The sequence below is a fragment of the Cupressus sempervirens genome, chromosome 5 (genome assembly GCF_028749045.1).
Source record: "Cupressus sempervirens isolate cs-2001-9-10 chromosome 5, ASM2874904v1, whole genome shotgun sequence".
NCBI classification, from domain to species: Eukaryota; Viridiplantae; Streptophyta; class Pinopsida; order Cupressales; family Cupressaceae; genus Cupressus; species Cupressus sempervirens.
This window is the reverse complement of record NC_143122.1, coordinates 983,534,536-983,554,603: the sequence shown is the minus strand read 5'-3', so window position 1 is coordinate 983,554,603 and position 20,068 is coordinate 983,534,536. Positions and strand designations below refer to the sequence as shown.

At 37.6% G+C, this 20,068-nt stretch overlaps 1 protein-coding gene across 2 annotated transcripts in view; it reads left to right on the top strand.

Moving 5' to 3' along the window:
- Nucleotides 1-20,068, top strand: part of LOC149559224 (uncharacterized protein At2g39910-like) — a 133,331-nt gene that overhangs the window by 59,728 nt on the left and 53,535 nt on the right. For both annotated transcript variants that reach the window (XM_089833149.1, XM_089833150.1), the window contains one exon: nucleotides 13,914-14,104. In XM_089833149.1, coding sequence (XP_089689275.1) covers nucleotides 13,914-14,104 — 191 coding nt within the window. The remainder of the gene's footprint in view (nucleotides 1-13,913; nucleotides 14,105-20,068) is intronic.

Below are 20,068 nucleotides of genomic sequence, written 5' to 3'. Positions count from 1 at the left end.
TGATAACTCTTCTCACTTATTATGTTGAATCTCTCCCCCTTTTTGACAATAATGCCAAAGTACTAAATATATAGTTTATATGACTACACCAAAGTGAGATAGAAACTCTTGATGTACCTTAAGGATGGTGGCAAAAGTATTGTCCCAAGTCTGCTGCAAAATTTGACAGGTGGAGAGAGCAATTTGAACTTTTGTTGATAATTGGATCATGTGATTAGCCACTGAGAAGTTTTGATCTTGGACCAATGTTTTGCAATGAGCAATATGTTTCTGCATTGTGTCCATGATAGGAAGGATCATGTTCTGGATGTCTATGAGTGTAGACCGGATCCTTGCTTCCTCTCTCAATAGTTCTGCCTGTACATCTACCAAATATCTGATTTTGGTGTGATGGGAGGTTGTGGAGGAGTCCACCTTTAACTTGGATGCACTTGATTGCATATCAATGTCAATCTTATTTAGCTAATCCTTGATTTCTTTAGTAAAACTAGAAACATCACAAAGTTTGGCAAAAAGTGATGCTGCATTATTAAAAGAATTTTCAAAATTACCCAAAAATGTTGACAATTCAACTTGCTTGATTGCTATCTTTTGAGCAATATGCTCTAGCATCTTATTATCAAATTTCCTTTCAGCTTTTTCAATTATCTTCATTAAATTTCTGTAATGCCTCTTCTAACTGAATCAAAATGTGTTGAGTAGAATCTACTTCAACACCTATAGCATCTGTAATTATATTCTTGGCATTCTCAATTATTCTGTATTCCTTATCCCTTTCTGATCTTAACTGTTTCTGCGTAGCTTTCATCTCTATGAGTTGACTGGCTAACCTCATCTCTTCAATGGTAGCATTGTCATAGTCAATTTTTGGAATCACTATTTTTGTGTCTAAGTCAATGTTTTCTCCAATTTCCTTTCCAGTGATTAGAAGTTTTAATGGATGCTTTTGTTTGACTTCTATGATGATTGGTTTGACCTTAGAAACAGACACAATAGTGGAGATAGAAGGGCTAGCAGTGAAAAATGGGATAGGATTCAAGGATTGAATACCAACAGAAGTACTACCCGGATCAAAAATTGAAACACTTCCCAAAAATGGTATCACACTCGGTAGAGTACCCATAGTAGTATCTGAACTGATTGGAGTCAAAGTGGATACCGATAATGTTGATGAGAACAAAACTGTAGAACTTACTGGAATTGATGGAGACAAAATTGTAGAACTTACTGTTACACTCACTGATGGTGAAGGAGCTAAGGGGGCTGACTCGGTAGTTGAAGAAGTGACAGACAGTTCAGTAGATGAAGTGCTTGGCACATCTGTTTCAGATACCTGGAGCTGGGAAGTGGCTGGCTAAGATTGAGTTGTGGTAGTGATTGTTGTGCTCAAAATTTCACTTACAGAAGCTGTCTCCATAGTAGATTTAACTGTCTTTGGTGGAGAGTGAGGAAGGGATGCAATAACTTCTGCTGCAATTTTTACTGGATCTTCTTCATCTTTTTCTTCCTCAAGTGCTTCTTCCTCTTTTTCTTCCATTAGTGCATGCAGCTCTCCTAGAGTAACTATGATGGATGGAATGCTATCAAAATCATTGTTATCACTGCCATCATCATCCTTGATTTCAACAGGATCATCACTGGGCTTTTGCAGATGATAGATGTTCTTCCACATGTTTGTTGCATCTCTTACAACACGTTCAATGTCCTTAATTAAAATCAAACATGTGTGAAATCTAATCATCATTTTACCTTCATTATTCTTCATTGCTGGCTTTAGTTCTACTTTAGTAAGACTCGGTAGAAGATTCTTCAGGGATTGCTCATATATGTCCTTGGTCGTTTGGGTGGCTGACTCCCATCTTGGGTGCAATCTCTCCAACAGCTCTTTGGAGATTTGAGGGGCAAGCTGGTCTGGGGAGTATTTCCATTTTCCCATCTTATTGAGTACCAGTTCCTCAATCTCCATTTTCTCTGCATCAGTCCTTGTTTCAAATTTCAATGTCTTGAAATCTGTGATGCCAGCTCCCTCTTTCAATTGTTTTAGCCTTTTCTCAAATGTGAGTGGAGGCCTGACAAGTACAATTTACTGCTTGCCTTGTCTGGTTCTTCTAGAGAATACTGCAGTAGGCTGCTTCTTAGGTTTGGTGATAATTACCTTCCCTTTCTTCTTTGGTGGTTCCTCTTCTTTTTCAGATTCAAGTTCTTCACCTTCTTCTTCTTCTTCTTCTTCATCCTCACCTTTTCCTTCAGCAAGCATAAGAGGGCCGGTTGTAGTTTTCAACTTTGCTATCTTTCTCTTGCCTTTGCTTATAGCCTGGGGTAGCTTGATTTCAAGCACAATTCTAGTCTTGGCTTCATCATAAGTGCCAAAGGCAGGGAGCTTAGGGTCTACAGGCTTATTTACCAGTGCTTCAATAATGTCCCTGGCTTCATCAATATTCACCTCATAAGGAAGAGGTTTCACCCATGCAACTCGGGGTCTGACTGCCTGAATGTATACTCTATCACAGTCAACCATGAAGCATACATCATCTTTGTAATCTTCAACCAGTTTTGGTAGAATTCGGAACCTATTATTCATCATTTCCTTGAAATCTTCAAAATAATTATCCATAACCTTCTCAAAGTTTTCACCCATGTCAGCAATAAACTCATTAATCTGATATAAAATTGGAATATCTTTTCTCCATACAACTGAGCCCTTTGATGGAAAGAATTTTTGAATATAGAAAAATAAACAAATTAAGAGGGAACCAACTTTGCAGGGATTATTCTTTGAAGTCCTTATGCTGTCCATATTCTTGTTCAATTGTTTCAACAACAATTCTGACAGGTCAAATTCAAGATTTTTCTTCACAATTTTGAATGCCAAATCAATAGCCTCACAGGGTACACTGTTCAAACGACTGGAGCTATAAATTTTGTGGGCAATGACGTGAATGCCAAACCTTAATTCAACATCAGATACAGTGCTGACCTTCAAACCTCTACCGTCCCATTCAGCTAGGGTTTTCTTCTGTAACTCCTCTCGACCTAGGGTTTTGGTATTTTTCGCTTTACTTAGCATGGGGAGACTGGTAATCTTGCGAATCATCTTCTTGGTGATTAACACTGGTTGCTCTAACCATAGTTGCCCATTGTGAACATGATTGAGTATGTACCTAATCCACTTAATTTGGAAACTTCTTGGCATATGCGAGATATGGGTTAACCCTTTGGTCTCTAGATGCTTATGCTTGTGTTTCAAAGAGCCATCAACACTCATTTCTCCTAGGGCATTGTCCATCTCTAGGTTTCCAATCTCTTGAACAAAACATTTGAAATTTGTACGAATGTCGTTTATGAGAAGTACCTTTGGTGGAGTTTGCGATTGAGCTCCATTGGGGTCAAGTGATTCTGCAATTGCTAGAACTAGCTTGAAATTTGGCGCCTTCCACTCCACACCTTTAACTAGCATTTTTGAACCTCTTTTTGCCTTGGTGCTGCTGCTACTCTCGGATGCCATCGCTGCTCGGTAGGTGTAAGAAAATTTTGAGCAAATTCTCCGCTTGAAATCACTTGGAATTTGCTTTGGAATTGCTGGAAATTTCTTAGCTCTGTAATCGCGATGAAGAATGAAATCAAATTTTGCCCTTTTGACGAAAATTTTGCCATAAATGCTTGGTACGAAGGTAGCCGAGATGACATAGTGCTTGATAGGCTGTGTCATTCACTTGCTTGGTAGGTGCTTACAACTCGGTGATTGAACAGAACTTTAGTTACTCTCAACCTAGCTCGGTAGAGTCTGAGACTGACCTTGCTCGGCATGACCTGATTTCTTGTGACCCTTTGTATCTGAAATACTGATTGGATCATTTACTTTCTTTCGTTTTGAAACTGCTTGAGATATCACTAGAAGATGCAGTTCCATATCTTTGTTTATGGATCTTAACTGGAGATGGTGGAGTCACTCACTTCTTGAGTGACATTGCCATCATTTGAACTATCTTGCTCGGTAGATTTAGGAATCCATTGTTGCCTCATCTGCTTCCAAATGTTATTAGCTTTAGTTTTCTTTTCATGTTCAACTCTTCCTATGTTCATGCATTTTTTAACTATATGACCGAGTTTTGTGCATGTATAGCATCTTACAGTAGTGTCCTTCTTCCTTAGGTGATGTCTTGCACAGTTTATACCTATATGTCCATATTCTCCACAATAATGACATTTGCACCAGGTATTGTAGTCCCATCCAAATATTGCTTTAACAAGTTGTTCAGCTGGATTGAATGATTTGGATTTGCATTGGAATGCCTTGTGACCATGCTTCTTGCATTTGTGACAATTTCCTTAAAATTTTGGTTTCTCCTTGCATTCATTAGCTTTATGACCATGCTGACTGCAATTGTAGCATTTACCATTGAATTTACCTTTTCCATTGCTCCAACACTTGTTTGATGTGTGACCTAACTTACCACAGTGATTGCAAGTAGGTCTTTGATTACTTTGGGCACCTTGTTTGGAGGTTTCACCTTCTTCTTTATAACGAAGACCAGCTTTACCTTTTTATTTATGAAGATTCTACTCACTTTGTTGATTTAATTGAGTCATGTTTGCTTGAGATTTCATTATCCTTTCATTGACTTGCTTTTCCGTGATTAAGTCATTTTCCAAACTTTCATTGATTTGTCTTTCAGATCTTAAGTCGCTTTGTAAGCTTTCATTGATTTGTCTTTCAGCGATTAAATCATTCCTCAGGCTTTCATTTTCAGATCTCAAATTCATAATTTCTTCATTTGCATTAGATAGTTGATCTATAAGATCTTCATGCTGAGGGGATTGATTATTTCTTGTCTCTAAGTCTTCATTTGTCTTGTTTCTCTGTTCCAAAACTTGACATAGCTTGATTGATTGAATTTCTTGTTCTCTTTTAAGCTTTCTTACTTCTTCCTGCAGAGAACCATTCTTTGCTAAGAGTTCCTTGATTGCCTCATTAGCTTCATCTGAACTGCTTGATGGTAAAAGGTCTTCAATCTTTTCTTCAACATACTGATGGTCATTCATTTGTCTTGCAAGTTCCTTCCTTCTCTTCAAGGATTGAGAAAGATGCTCCTTTGCTTCTTTGAGTTGAGCCATGACCATTTCCAGATCTAGCTTTTCATTTTCAATAGCTTTGGCAAGTCTGAATATCTCCATTGTCCTTGATCTTTGCTCAAGCTATCAAACTTTTATCCTGAGAACCACAAAAGCTCTGATACCAATTGTTGGAAATATTCAAGATATGACAGGTTACTTAGAGGGGAGGGGTGAATCAGTAACTTGAAAACTTTAAAACAATTCAGCACTTTAATCATATATACTATTCACCATTCATTCATCTAATCTACTGCATATATGAGGGATCAAACTTCCATAACACATGTACACAGTGATTTGGTAACCCAGAAACCTTCCAAATAGAAAGTAAAACTGGGGTGGGGATGATACCCACAAAACTTCGTTACTGCAGTATGAAGTTAGCCTTTTAAGGCTTACATTGACCACTTCTGGTGATTTGCCCTGTTAGGAGCACAAAGGATTGCTAGGTCCACCTTGTTAGAGGATTTACAAACATACAATGAAGTATGCACTCTGTTAGGAGATTTATACAAAGACTGTTAAGTCTACCTTGTTAAAGGATTTACAAAACTGATTCACCTGTTAGGATGAGACAGTTGATCTACTTACAACTTGATTGCTAATTAGATCCTTGAAGTATAGATCACGTCTTGTGACTGATGAATCTTTACTGTTCCTTGTAGACCTTGCTGAATACTCTGCTCTACTGCTGATTCGCTTTCATTCTTCTCAAAATATTACATGTCTATCTTGATACTCTCATGCATACATTGTAAATGATATAATACATTACATATATAACATTGTAATAATTACAATTGCAAAGTCTGCTAAAACACAAGTGAACAAAATATTACTGAGTTGGCCAAATAGTAGAAAACTCGGGTTCTTCAAGCTGACTTAGTAACCTTCTGATACTCGGCATCCACTGCATTACTTGGCATCGTCATGCACTCGGTAAAAGTAGAAGCTTGGTCCATAGTAATCACACAACGTAGCTTGGAACTCGGTAACCATTGGATACTCGGTAGATATAGTATCACTCGGTAAAAACTGAATCCTTTGTTTACCTTGCTTTCACTCGGTAAGCACTATACTTTCATTACTCGGTAAACACTAGACTTCCATCACTCGGTTAACACTATGAAGCTCGTTGAACACTGTATGCTCAGTAGATACTACTGGGCTTCACACCCACTCGGTAGCTTCATGAATGCTCGGTATGAACTGCTTGACTGCACACTCACTTGGTAGCTTCAGGAATGCTCGGTATGAACTACTTAAGTGATGAACCTACAAGGTAAGCACTGAATGCTCGATATACATTGTAGACTGAGTGATGAACTCGATAATCATTTAGAATCGAGTAAGTGTTGTCACTAATGACAAATACAATATAATGCCAACACTTACATGATAGATGAGCCATCCAATGAGGTACTTAGCAGCAGTACCTTAGATGTTCAGGTGTGCATTGCTGATAGTACACAGGTTATCGATTTTGAGGTGAGTGATGTAGAGACAATATCATGTTATAATACATATCTTTAGATTCACTTTAGGGACAATCCTTTGTTTGAGATGGACTCGGCATTGTCTTACGACAATCCATTTTTTGAGGTTGATGTTGATCACTTATTTGAGTGGAACTAGGCCTAGTTTTCACCATTTGTAGACACAATTTAGTTTTCTATTGCAGTAGTTAGTTATCTTACTATATCTATAGATTATGATGAGGATGTGGCTACATCCATTGTAGTAACAGGTATTGTTGGGACAAGTGTATTTGTTGATAGAAGCCTAGTTCTCCTATAGCTACATCTTTTGTTGGGGTTAGTGGTGAAGTTGAGTTTGGTATTTGGGATCTTTCTAGCACATCAAAATTTCAAACAGGGTTCGTAGCGGAGTTTTGGGATGCGTACATGATGCTGAGTACATATGGTTTTTCTTTTGACTCTCATTTGCATGATCCTTTCCCAGTGCATAGTTTGGGTGTGCATGTGTCAGATAGTGTGTTTTACAACTCACTTTGTGCAGTTTGGGGAAACAAGCTTTGTTAGCTTACCGAATTGCTTCCCTATGAGATGTTCACTCTTGCAACATCTACAGTCAAGTTTGATTTTGGCACGTTCAGTAAGTTGTATTGCTGTTGATGTTATAGGAGCTGGTTAGTAAGGACTGGGATGTCCCGTGCTTCTTCATATGGGATCTTGGTGGAGGTTTCAATGCGTTGTCAGATTGCTCGAGGACAAGCAGTCATGGGGAGGGAGGATTATAATGTCCCCATTTTTGGCGCATCTCTGCCAATGATTAAGTTAGTTCAGCATAGTGACCCTCGGGAGCTGGTAGTGTGATTTGACGGTCTTGGTTGAGGACTTACTATTTGTAGTAAGTCAAATTTGGAGAGTTGCCATATTTGGCAGTGTTGTTGGTGGCGCTGGCAGTTGGTCATCACCTACATCAGAAGGAGCTTTTAATTGGTTGGGTTCATATTTATGAATTAGTTGTTAAAGTTACATTATTATAATGACACTATTATATTTGATGTTATAAAATGATTTTTTGTTGAAGCTTCTTAAGTGAAATTGTGTTTGGAAAACTAAGTGCCATTTGGGGGTTATAAATATGAGCCCATTTTGAAGAAAAAAACATCCAATTGTCGAAATGCTTTTGTTGCTTGTGAGGATTTCTGAGGTTGATGATTTCTATGCCCTTGTTGAAGTATAAGGGTTTGGAATTGAGAAGTGCATTGTAATTCATAGCTGAGGGATTGTGAATTAATTCTTAGAATTTGTTGTATCTCCCTTACTTTGTTTAGTGTGGCAGGGAGAATTAATTGAGTTGAGAATTATTGTGATCTCTTGTTGATATTGTTGCTAAGAAGTCAATGATTGTGCTAGGAGTGGTTTGAAATTCAATTGCAAACTGAGAAGTCTAATTGGGTAAGGGATCTGGTTGAATTCTGCAGATCAATGTTGGAGGATGTTTCACATATTGTCTACTACAAGTACTTGCGATATCAGATTTAGAATCAGCTTACCTTTTTGAAGCTGTTGTTACTATGTATGGTTGTTTGCAATGAAAAAAGGGGTGGCGTTTGATTTTGTAGACCTGCAATTTTTTTTCCAGAGTTTTGTGTTAACTTGTTAGGGGCATGCAAACAATTCTTAGAGGTGCGTTCATAAATTGGAGGTTGTGATTGTATTTAGAGGCCCTGCAATATGCTTTAGGGGGTCTATGCAGAAGCTACTAGCCTTGCATTTGGTGGACCGTATTTACTGATACTACAAACTTTCATAGCTTTGGGTTGGCACACTATGGCGATTAGTTTGGAAGATGTTGCATTTCCATCTACAATTGGATGGTTAGACAAATACAAGTTTTGAGTTACAATGTGCAAATTGTTATTGTTTGATGCAAAGAGACTTTGTAATTCACCGAGGAATGTTTATTGGTTTCCTATGATGAAATTGCAATAAAATCTTTAATTTATGGATTGGTTAGTACTTCGTCAATATCCATCTTTGTAATTTCTTTTCCTATATTTATATTAAAAAAATCCAAAGTAGTAACACAAGCAAAAAAAGGTGTATTTATTTGCAGTCTTTCAGCATAGTCAGTAGAATTGGATCCAAATAATTTTTCAGTGGTAATAGGTTGCTTCCCAAGTTGATGAAATGTCAAACGATTGAATAATAAGGAAAAATTGGAGTTGTCAAGGTCATAATTGGTAGGGCTTACTACACAGAATTGGGATCAACATTTTTGTGGGAGTGTCTAGAGCAAGATCAAACCTTACCGTTGCATCCAGGTGGTCATTTTGGTGAATTTTGATTATAAATTAGCCTATATTAGGCAAAAGTCAAATTTGAGGCAAATGTTTTTTGGAAATTAGGCTTGGGCAGTCCGATCTGCAATTGACGGTACGGATCTATTTTTTTATTCAAAAAATCTATTTTCAAATTTTTAAAGATTTGCACATTGTTTTCCATCAATTTTTTTATTCTGCAAATTTCAGGCAAAATTTGTTTGGCCATATCAGCCCATCTTGTCGGATAGCATTGTAGGTACAATTATTATTATTTGTTTAGGCTGTATGGAGACTGCCTAACTAGAATTCGAAGTCCCAAAACACATCAAGTGAACAAGGTTGCGGTCTAATACCCAGTGCAGTTCTTTGAAATATATTTTGGGAGATTCTTTAAACACCAATTTTGCAGCCCAAGCTCTCCGATCTGAGATACCCAACACACACGGGCTCATACAATCGTCACAACTCAGGTGATTTGACTTGTTCCATCTTGGGTGACCCCCAACGAGCACAAAATACACAACAAAAAACCACCATTTATCCAACTTGGGATCATGTTCAAGCTCATTTCGATCCGATTTGATTGCCGACATCAAGCATTTTGGACAGAGGCATCGACAACATTCAATCCCATCTCACAGTCTTGGTAGATCGATCTGCATTGGCATAGCAAACATTGACTTGGTAGAATTTGAGCTAATCTCTGATTGGAGACATCGCAACACACCTTGATCATGGGTAGAGACAATTGCATTCTCAATCAAGACATTGGAGCCAACTAAGAATTCTTCCAATCCCCTAATTTCCACGCTTCCAACGTAGACTTGCCAACCCGATTTCCAACATCTTTTCACTGTGCAGCTTGTTGAGTTTTGAGCTCTAAGCTCGACCACTGCGCTCCAACCTGGACTCACATTGTATGCTAATAGATCCCATTTCCGTAGTCGGAGCTCAAAGGTCCTCACATTCTCAAGTCATGACATAGAAAGGTCGCTACCAATAGAGATCTAGGCTATGCGGGTTCCAATCCTCTTTGAGCCGAGGTCATCATTAAACTGTGTAGATCAGACACATGTATTAATAGTGCATCATGGTAAAAGTATAGTCACCCGATCTCCTAGCAAAACAGGGACTGCCAAACGAAATTACACTGTGTCCAGTTAGCTCTGCGCCTAGTAATCATTAGTGCCTAGTCAGTAGTCCAGTTTCCAGTGATTGGTTCTTCTTTTGCCACGAAGTTTAACATGACATGGTAAAATTGATGATGCCTTGACTGTCAAACAAGGGCATTTTATTTTTGCTGTGACGACTGTTTGATTGTCTCCTCCTTTGTTGACGTCATCATACTTTGAATTCTTTACCCCCTAACCATTTGTAGTTTCAGTTTTGTGGTCCATTTTCAAGCAGCCATAATTTGGTCATACATACTCCAATTTTGGTGCATTTTTTTTGATTTTGGCCTAAATTCCCTGAATTTTCCTGTAGTGCAGTTATTTTCTAATTTTGGTGGACAAAACTTCCAAAAGGTGCAGATTTTGGCGATTTTACCTATCCAATCCTTGATTTTGCAACTTCAAAGGCCTTGTTCGGGCTCATACAGACACATTTTCGGTGTTTTTTTTTTTTGAAAGTGCATAATTTTAGAAAGCAGTTCAGATTTGCTATCATAGAATAGGCTTATTTGGATGAAAACTTCACTTTCAACATTTGGTCTATTTTGGCCTATTGGGTGCTTGTACTTTAAAGATCTTGTGTTCTTGTTGTATTGAGTCTTTTATTGCTTCATAATTGCTGTTGTAATAATCAGAATCAAAAGGCAATTGTACTCACACTGCATATAACTTGCCAACTTTTATTTCATTGCATTTTGGGAATGCATTGATTAGTTGATCTCATGGATGAGGATGATATAATTAATTTGACAAGAGGGAGCTTTAAGAAATGGAGTGAATTAGTTATTGCTTATCTTAGTGAGAAAAATCTATTGCCCTACTTGTATGAGCATAGACCTACAAGTCCTTTTGATTGGGACTCTTGGACAAAAGTTCTCAATGTTATCCATTGGCATCTTGATGAGATATTCTCCTTTCACTCAATAAAGATTAGATTGAGACCATTCCTGAAATATGGACCTTTCTTTGGGAAAAACCTTGAGATCCAAGTGTTCCTCTATTCCTAATCCGTTCAAAGCCCCCAGTTGCAACTCTTACTTCTCTAGTTGAGGTTACATCTACTGTTGTTCAAGATGATAATTGCATTCACAAAGATATGGATTTAGGTGATTTAGGGCAGTACGATATTCCTTGTCTTCTAGTTCCAACTCCTTGGGATGACTTCTTAACAGACATTGCAAATTTGTTTGTGGAGTCCTACATTGAGGATTTGGGATATATCATTGATGATATTCATCTTCTCTTTGTTAAGGATAATCCTTCTTTAGTTGTTGCCAAGGAACACTCTTACCCTCATGGTTCTCCACTTGATCCTTCTTTCGAGTTTAACATGATCGTGGATACTTTCTTACAACATTTGGAGGTCTTTTTCATTTCAGAGAAGACATTTGAGTTTTTCGAGATTGGTTTTCACGAGTCTGAAACTTCACTTGAGATATCACATTGCATGGTTGTTCATACTCATGTTGGAGATTACTATTCAGTTTCCCGTTACATCCTACATCTTGAGGATTCTTCCTACTGATTGGGGAGGCTTCTTTGATACAACCTATGGCACCATTTCTTCCTAAAGATAAGAACATCATTTAGTTTTCTTGGTGCAACTTCTACATTGATCCGAGAGCATTTTTCATGGGTGTAGAAGCTAAATTGGGGGGGGGGCTTGATTGCTTCTCTTCTCAGTTCTTTTGAGGCGACATCTTTATCTTTGGAGTTTGATCTACATTCCTGCATTGATGTGTTACGATTGGTTCCTTGGTTGTCACCTTCTTCTATTGGGTTTGATCTTGATTGGTTCGTGGTATCTTCATCAACCAAGGGCATGGCGACACATCAACAAACTTCAGAGATTTCATACTTCATATGGATTCCCCTTCTTTCTTCTAATCCACAATGGGAAGCATTCTTGCACTTGTACTTGGTGTATCTTCTTCCTTAAGGGAGAAATGTTGTTTGCAAATGTTGGACCACATTTTGTCTTCAAGCACTAACCATAATTGCAAGAAATTATTCATTATGGGGAGGATACCATTTCTCCTTGTTTCCTTCTTATGGAGGGATTTTGTATTATATATGCATGATGTATGTTATAATAGGGGGGTCTTCATTACTCCATCCATGCATGCATCTTACTTTTCATTTTCATCTCTCTTTTTGGGGGAGGGTTTTTCCCATGGGATTTTCTTTCTCTCCGCTTTATGAGAGATTGCATTGCATATCCTTTGCACTCGTAGTTAGCATGGCCTAGTAGTCGGGACCCATCTTGCATTGTCATCTAGCTTTTGTAAGCTTAAGTGAATTCCCCTAAATTGCACTTAACAGGGGGTGTTAGTGTAATTAAGTTATACTAATTACACTTTACCTAAGTATACTTAGGCTAATGCATTTGCATAGCAGTTGTCATGTAGACACCTAGGAGTTTGCATTCTATTTGAGCACATGGTGTAGGAGAAATCTACTTGCACATAGTTGTTGTCTCACACCTTGATGTTTGTGAGCTCCACCTTTTGTGTTCTTATCACTTTATCATCCCCTCATTGTTTCACATACTTTATTGCACAATGGAGGATGATCCATCTTTAGTGGACACGTGATTACACCTTGTATAGTTGATAGCTTATTGCTATCATCACTCTTAGTTATCATGCATTGCCTATATAATCATGCACATCTATGCATTGCCTATATATTCATGCGCATCTATCATGTATTCATCTGAATATCAATAGACTATTGAGCATTTGTACTCTTGATCATTATTGACATAATCAATTGATCATCATTTTGCCTATCTCTCTTGTGCTATCTCTTGAGCTTCTAGATCTTGGCATTGCATTCATTGCCTTGGGCAAATTCTTACATGATATCAGAGCCATATTCTTACAGAAATGTCCAAATACATTCAGATTTGTCTACATACAATGAAGTGTAGTGAATGATGCAAGAACTACATTTCTCCTTATATTTGTTGTTCATCTGTTCTTATACTCTTTGTATATCTCCGTGTGAGACACTTTCTTTTCTATAATTTATGATTTCATACAATAATAGTAATGCTTTGAGTTGTCTGGTTCAGAATAGAAACCTATTAGTGATCACAGATTCACGATGAATTGCAGTTCCATTGAATTGCAGTTCCATTGAAACAAGTATTCACTATAATCGAGTGTGTAAGAAGTGAATATGTGGGCAACCCCACCAAATGATGGTTCAAATACAATCGTTTATTTACTGAGAGACTTAGACTGTGACACGTAGAAAAGCCCACACTGTAAAGAGATGCACTTGTGCTTTTGATATTCTAAAAGTCATATCCAGTTTGTTAAAACTGCCTTGACATATTGATTGAATACTCAATAATGCTGATTTGTATATTTGGTTTCATTGTGTTATTGTATTATTAAAACAGACCTAGAACATCATTGTAAGTTCTAATACATATTGCTGTTGACCTTCCTTTTTCAATGGTTGCTACTGTAGTAGAGAAGCTAGTTTTATCTATGGTAGAGATTGCTATTGTCATGTTAATTTTAATTAGCTTGAATAGTTTTGGGTTTTATGCTTTGTAGAATTTCTAACTGTTGCAACTTGACAAGATACAACGCAGAGTCTCATTAACTGATTATTACTACGTACAATCACCATAATCTTTACCATACAGAAAATGTTTGAAGGTTAATGTGAAACTCTTTAACACGTGTATGTCTAATATCTTAATACTATAATGTAATCGCTTGGATACATCATACAACTATTCATTTAGGAAATAAGCTCCCAGATATTCATCTAGAGATTGAATGTTTTCTGTATGTTATTTTTGTTGTGTATATCAGGTACAAGCAATGAGTTCTTTTGTACATCTAGCAAAGAATCTAAATTCAACTGAGCTTGGATGGTACAAGGATGCAATTCTTGATGCTTCTTGCCGGAGTATACCTGGCAGTGAACAATTTTGGCAATCTATAATGGAAATGGCTGTGACACTTGTAATTTGCATTGAGGGAAGAAATCCTCGTTCATACTGGTACGCATGACAGATCTTTGTATTTCCTTGTGTTTAATGGAATGTATCTTGATAGATGGGAGTCCTTTTGCATAGGTGCATCTTTTTTGTGTCAGGGATGCAGCACATATGTAAAGAGTTTTATTGTGCATTTTAGATTTGGTGACATGAAGTAAACCATGAATTGCTCAAGAACTATTTAGTAATAGAATTGTGCAATGTCCCCTCTCCCACGCTAGTTCTATGGCGCCGGGTTAATCTATCTCCACATCCAGATAGATTAACGGCTTCACCAGTCAGGATACCTGCCAGTCACAAGGGAGATTAATCTTATGTTGTCACTAATGTATTGAAAGTACTTTAATAAGTCACTTTATGTTTTAAAAAGTCATTTTTAAAAAGTCATTTACTTTATTAGGTGACTTAAGTGACTACAGGACAAAATTTGAGTTTAATCTCACATCTCTTATCCCAATGCTTTTCCCTCACTTCGAGGTTATAAATAAGGGACCTATCTTGGGATTTGAACATGCGAGGAGCTTATATTATGAATCAAATTCAAAAGTTACTTAAATGTGACTTGGCTATCTTTCTTGGGGATGAAAACCCTTGAGGAAATTAATTAATGTGGAGTTGGACTCAAACCTGACTTCATATTGTGGGTTATTGAAGTTAAGGTTTTTTGGGAAGTAATAGTTTCAAAAGGATATCAATGCTGGGACGTCAATCAGCAGTGTGGGAGTTGGACAGCAAAAGGTGTGAAGCAAGTTCCCTACACACAACAAGGTAATGTTCACGTGAAGCACTGCCCTTCAGTATAGTCAGTTTATGGCAGAGTTTTATCACAGTTAAACCATAGTAGATTCACATGGAAATAGCAGTTGGGTTAAGCAGACATCCACACCCATGCATGAGGAAATCACCTACAGGCAGGTTGGAAAGGGATAACAGCGAGCACACTTCTGGAGGTCACTGTATCAAGAAAGGAAATGCATTACGTTGGAGGTCAGGATATGTATAGCCGCCAGTGTTGGGTAGTCACCATTTCCGCCCAGTCATACGTTGATACTCCTGCCACGGGAATGCAGATATAAAAGATTAACCAGCAGTGCAGTCAGGGCCAGTTTTGGTTTTGGTTGCAGTTGGCATTTGGAAACCAAATGGGAGCTTTGGAAGCCATTCTGAAGTTGCACCAGTCTCACAGTTGACACGGGCTAAAGCTTAAGACTGTATGTTGTCTGAATATTCATTCCTAAATTCTGTACGTATGCAAATTACCGTCATTAGAATATGGTAATAAAGATGATTGTATATCTCCACCCTTATTTGCAGTATTAATGAATTGAACTCCATTCAGAAATTTGTGTGAAGAACTTAGTCTTCTTGCTGTATGAGTAACCTCCTGCATAATATCTCTGATTAATAGTTACCCCAGTTACATATCAGTAACAACTTATTCAAGGATTGGATTTCATGAGAACTGTTTGACGAAAAACCTAAAAACTAGTTCATAAGACATTAGGTAGAACTTGTGAAGCTTATTACAGTGGTATTAGAGCCACAAGACCTGCCATCTTGTGGGAAATAACAAAATTTTTGCAGTCTGGTTTTATCCAAATGACAGCCAGGAATGAGTAAAAGACAGTATAAATTCAGTCATCTACAACCGGAACAAGCAGGTTCTTCAGATCACACTCAGATTGAAGATAGTTTTTCAGTGGATGAGGAAGTAATATTTGGAACAGGTGAACAAACTGATATTACTAAATAGGTTGATCATTTAGAACAGGCAGATCTGGTAAACAACATTCAACTGGCACATCTTGAAGTTGAACAGGACAGGGAAGTTCGGGAAACATTGCGGGCTATTAGAGATGGGCAAAATAACATAGCTAATGCACTTCAACAACTTGCAATTAATATGCAGCAGTTAGCTCCGGTTAATAGGAGAGCCCCGAGCCAACACGATGGAGGACATAGTTTCGTTGGATCACCTCGAGCGGTTAGAGCTCCCACACGTAACACCAAAGTAACGTGAATCAGAATTGGATCGGAATCGGCAAGGCCGAATCGAATCGTGAATCCGCAATGAATTGGCGATGAATCGGAAAATTTGAAAATACCCTTTAAATTTAAATTATTTTAACAATTTAAAACTTATTTCATGCACCTTTTACTGAATATAACTTAAACACACTATAACATCATCAAATAGAAGTAAAAATTTAACATACATAAACATGGAAGTTTGGAACATAGAATCCATCACATACGTAACTATGTTATCTAAAATGTAAATTGTAGGCTAGCTGAAGTAAATAGAAATCAAATGATCATAATGATTTAAATCATAGAATGTATGTAAGATGATCCATAAGAGATCAAATCATAAATGTATGTATGGATCTAAGATGAAGATCCATGAAAGTTTGAAACGTATGTCTATCAATGATTCAGTATCAATATTTATAAACAAAATATAAAAGCAAGGCTCCAGCTCAAGCCTCAGGCTCATAGTCATCATCATCCTCAATATTATCCTCAAGCTTGGCTGCAGCCTCAGCCTCAGCCTCTAAGTATTTAGTCTGCCTAGTAGCAAGGCGTCTAATGTAGGTCCTAGAGGATTGTCGAGCCATATCTTCCGCATGTAAGATGGGCTCACGAACGTCGTTAGGGCCTGTGTCTGTGCGTGCGCGTGCGTCTACCAATGCCTGAAGAACGTGCTCTAGCTGCCTCAGCCTCTATATCCACCTGGTCAACCCACACACAGTCTTCCTCAGTGAAGAATGGATCCACAATCTCTGTGAGCCACTTTAATTTTGGATCAATCTCCTCTAGAATGATCGGAGAGGAGTCAGTGCCCAAAATCTGTCTGATCCTAAGACGGAGGTTGTAATGAACAAAGACAAGATCATTCAACATCTGCACTGTCAACCTGTTTCTCCTCTTTGAGTGGATGTGCTCAAACATGGACCAACTGCACTCACATCCAGAAGCGCTGCTTGGTTGACTCAAAATACGGATGGCAATTTTTTGAAGATTTGGAGTTGTGGCACCAAACATTTGCCACCATCTATTTGAAATAAGGGAAAATAAAAACGATTAGTCTCATTTACAAATTACAAATTACAAGTTAACTCTAAAATTTAAATTACATAATCAACTTTAAGTTTAGAATCTAGATTCATGAACATTGAATATATTATTTAATTTTTACATGGCTGTATTGTTTCCCGAGCATCTATGGCCATCTTGCTAGAGAAAAATGGCCCTTCTTTATTATTGAACTTATCAAGCTCAATAATTGCAGCACTGCTATCCTCATTAGTACTCAACCTTTGGATCACTGTATATAATTCGGTGAGAACCTCCTTATCCGCCTTGAAGTCAGGACGGAAACGAAATGCCGGATTCAAAAAGTAAGCTGCTGCATGGATGGGTCTGTGGAGCTGATTCTGCCATCTCTTATCAATGATGTCCCAAATAGGGGCATACTTCTCCTGCACTCCTGCATACTGGGCTCTAATGGCCTCCTTGGCCCTATCCATGCCCTCATATATGTAGCCCATAGAGGGCTTCTCCACATCAGCAGTTCGTAGGAGAGATACAAGGGCTCAGTGGCCTACATATAAAGTAAAACAAAAATTTGAGTCAAAACTTAAATATAGAGTAATTCAATAATATAACTTAAGGTAAAACTAAATTATTAAACAATTAGCATAGTAAATTGTAAAATATTAAATGTTAAATTGCAATAAATTTACCTTAAGGATTTCTCTAGCAAGTTTCCAAAAACCATCATCAAATATGCAATCCACCACATCTATCCCTGCAGTGGTCGCAACATAGGAAGATGAAATTCACTCCCGCCCAACAAACATGCTCCTCAAATCATCCCTTGATGTCAACAAGGACTGCAAGGTGATGAAATTCGAGGCAAACCTTGTGATCCCTGGGTGAGCTAAGTCTTTGTCTCCTATTTACTTCCTCATTGTGCTAAGGAGAAATGAATGATTATAAATAAACTTGCATATGTTTTTTGCCCTTTCCACACATGACTTGTCCCACTCAAGTTTGCCAATTTCCTCCAACATGAGGTCAATGCAGTGTGCCACACAAGGGGACCAAAATATGGTGGGGTGCCTCTCCATCAAAAGTTTACCTACAACAATTTTAAGTTAATTAGAATTAGAAATTCAAATTTCAAACATGTTAGAACTTAGGAAACTTAGAAATTTCAAGTTAGAATTAGAAAAAAGTTCAAAATTCAAATAAATTTATTTTCAAAACTTGAAAAGTTAAAAGTTCACCTACAACAACATAACTTGCTGCATTATCCATCACCATTTGCACCACATGTTGTTCCCCCACCTCTGCTATGACTTCCTCAATAACCTCACATAAGTATGTGGCGTTTTTTACATGAGCAGAAGCATCAATGGATTTGAGGAACATGGTATATCCTACAAGTAACAAAACAACGAATTATAATTAGCAATCAACAAATCAAAATTTGAAATAGTCAATCACGATTCAAAATTATGTATGTAGGAAAGTAGAATGATCAATCACCTCCACAGGATACAAGAAAATTGAGGAGTGTTCTTCCCCTCCTATCTGTCCAACCATCAGTCATGATGGTGCAACCCTTTTCAATCCACTCCTTTCGGTTTTCCTCAAGCTCATGCCTCATATCCTCAACCATTTCATCCAAGAGGTATCCACTCAACTTAGCCTCAGTTGGGGCTTTAAACCCTGGACCACAAATAACAACTGCATCTATCATGTTCTGCCAATAAGGAGCCCTATCACAAATAGATAATGATATTGATTAGAAATTTAGATGTCAAAAATTCAAATCATAAAACAAGTAGATATAATTAAAGTTTTACTTTTAACTTTAAAGAAAACAAAGAAAAAAGAATCAATTACCTGGCTGCAATAAATGGAATGTTGCAAAAGTACCAAACTTTGCAAATCTCTTTTTTGGCAGCATTATGAATCTCCTTGTTCAAACCCATGCCCTCAAGCATGGGTTGGAAGCCAGGAGTTGTGCGGGGCACAAAGTAACCATCCATTCTGTTTTTCCGCACTCTAAGCTGCAATAGGTTGGTGTTGGACTTTATCTCAGTATAAGACCGACTACCACTAACACTCGCATGAGCACTAGAACTAGGACGAAAAGGAGGCCTGGAAGAACCCTCTCCAACACAACCTACGGATGCAGAAGCTAATGCAGATGCAGATGTAGATGCGGCTACGGATGCGGTAGCACAGGATCCAATACCTCTTAACCCTTCAAGTTGCATTTTCCTATTCAACTTGTCTTGTTCAATTTTTTCTAATGCCACTAAACAAGTGCGTTTTGCCTCAGCAGTTTGATGAGTGCAAACTGTGACATCATGGCCAGGTATGCCAGCAATGTGGTATTTCAATTTATAGATACCTTCGGAATTTATTTTTTCTTTACAAAATATACATTTTGTTTGATATTTGGTTCTTCTAGGAAACTCTTCATTATATTTCCAGCATTCATCTTTTTTACCCATTGTGGAAATTGGAAAATGAAAGCAAAGGGCTGCTGCAATAACAAAATTTATGTAAAATATCAAAGTTTGCAACTAATAAACAAAAGCTACAAAACAACAAACCCTAGTTTGCAATTTAGAAAAAATAAAAAACATTCAAGATTTGCAAATGAAAACTAAAAAAATTTAACAAAAAATGCATAATACACTAACATGCAAAAAAAAAAACCAGCACTTACCTCTTGCAAATGAGTTGAGGAGTGTTGATATTGACTCCTTAATACTCCCAATGCAATTTATGGCCTCCCTAGATGGACTTCTTATCTCTTTGGTGCTCTTCCTTCTTGCCGGTTGGAAACCTATGGATTTTCTTTTCTCTTTTTCTCTTTCACTCTTCCTCTCTTCTACTCATGCTAAACAAATAGAAGGCTCTTTAGGGTTATAACAAAGAAGAAAG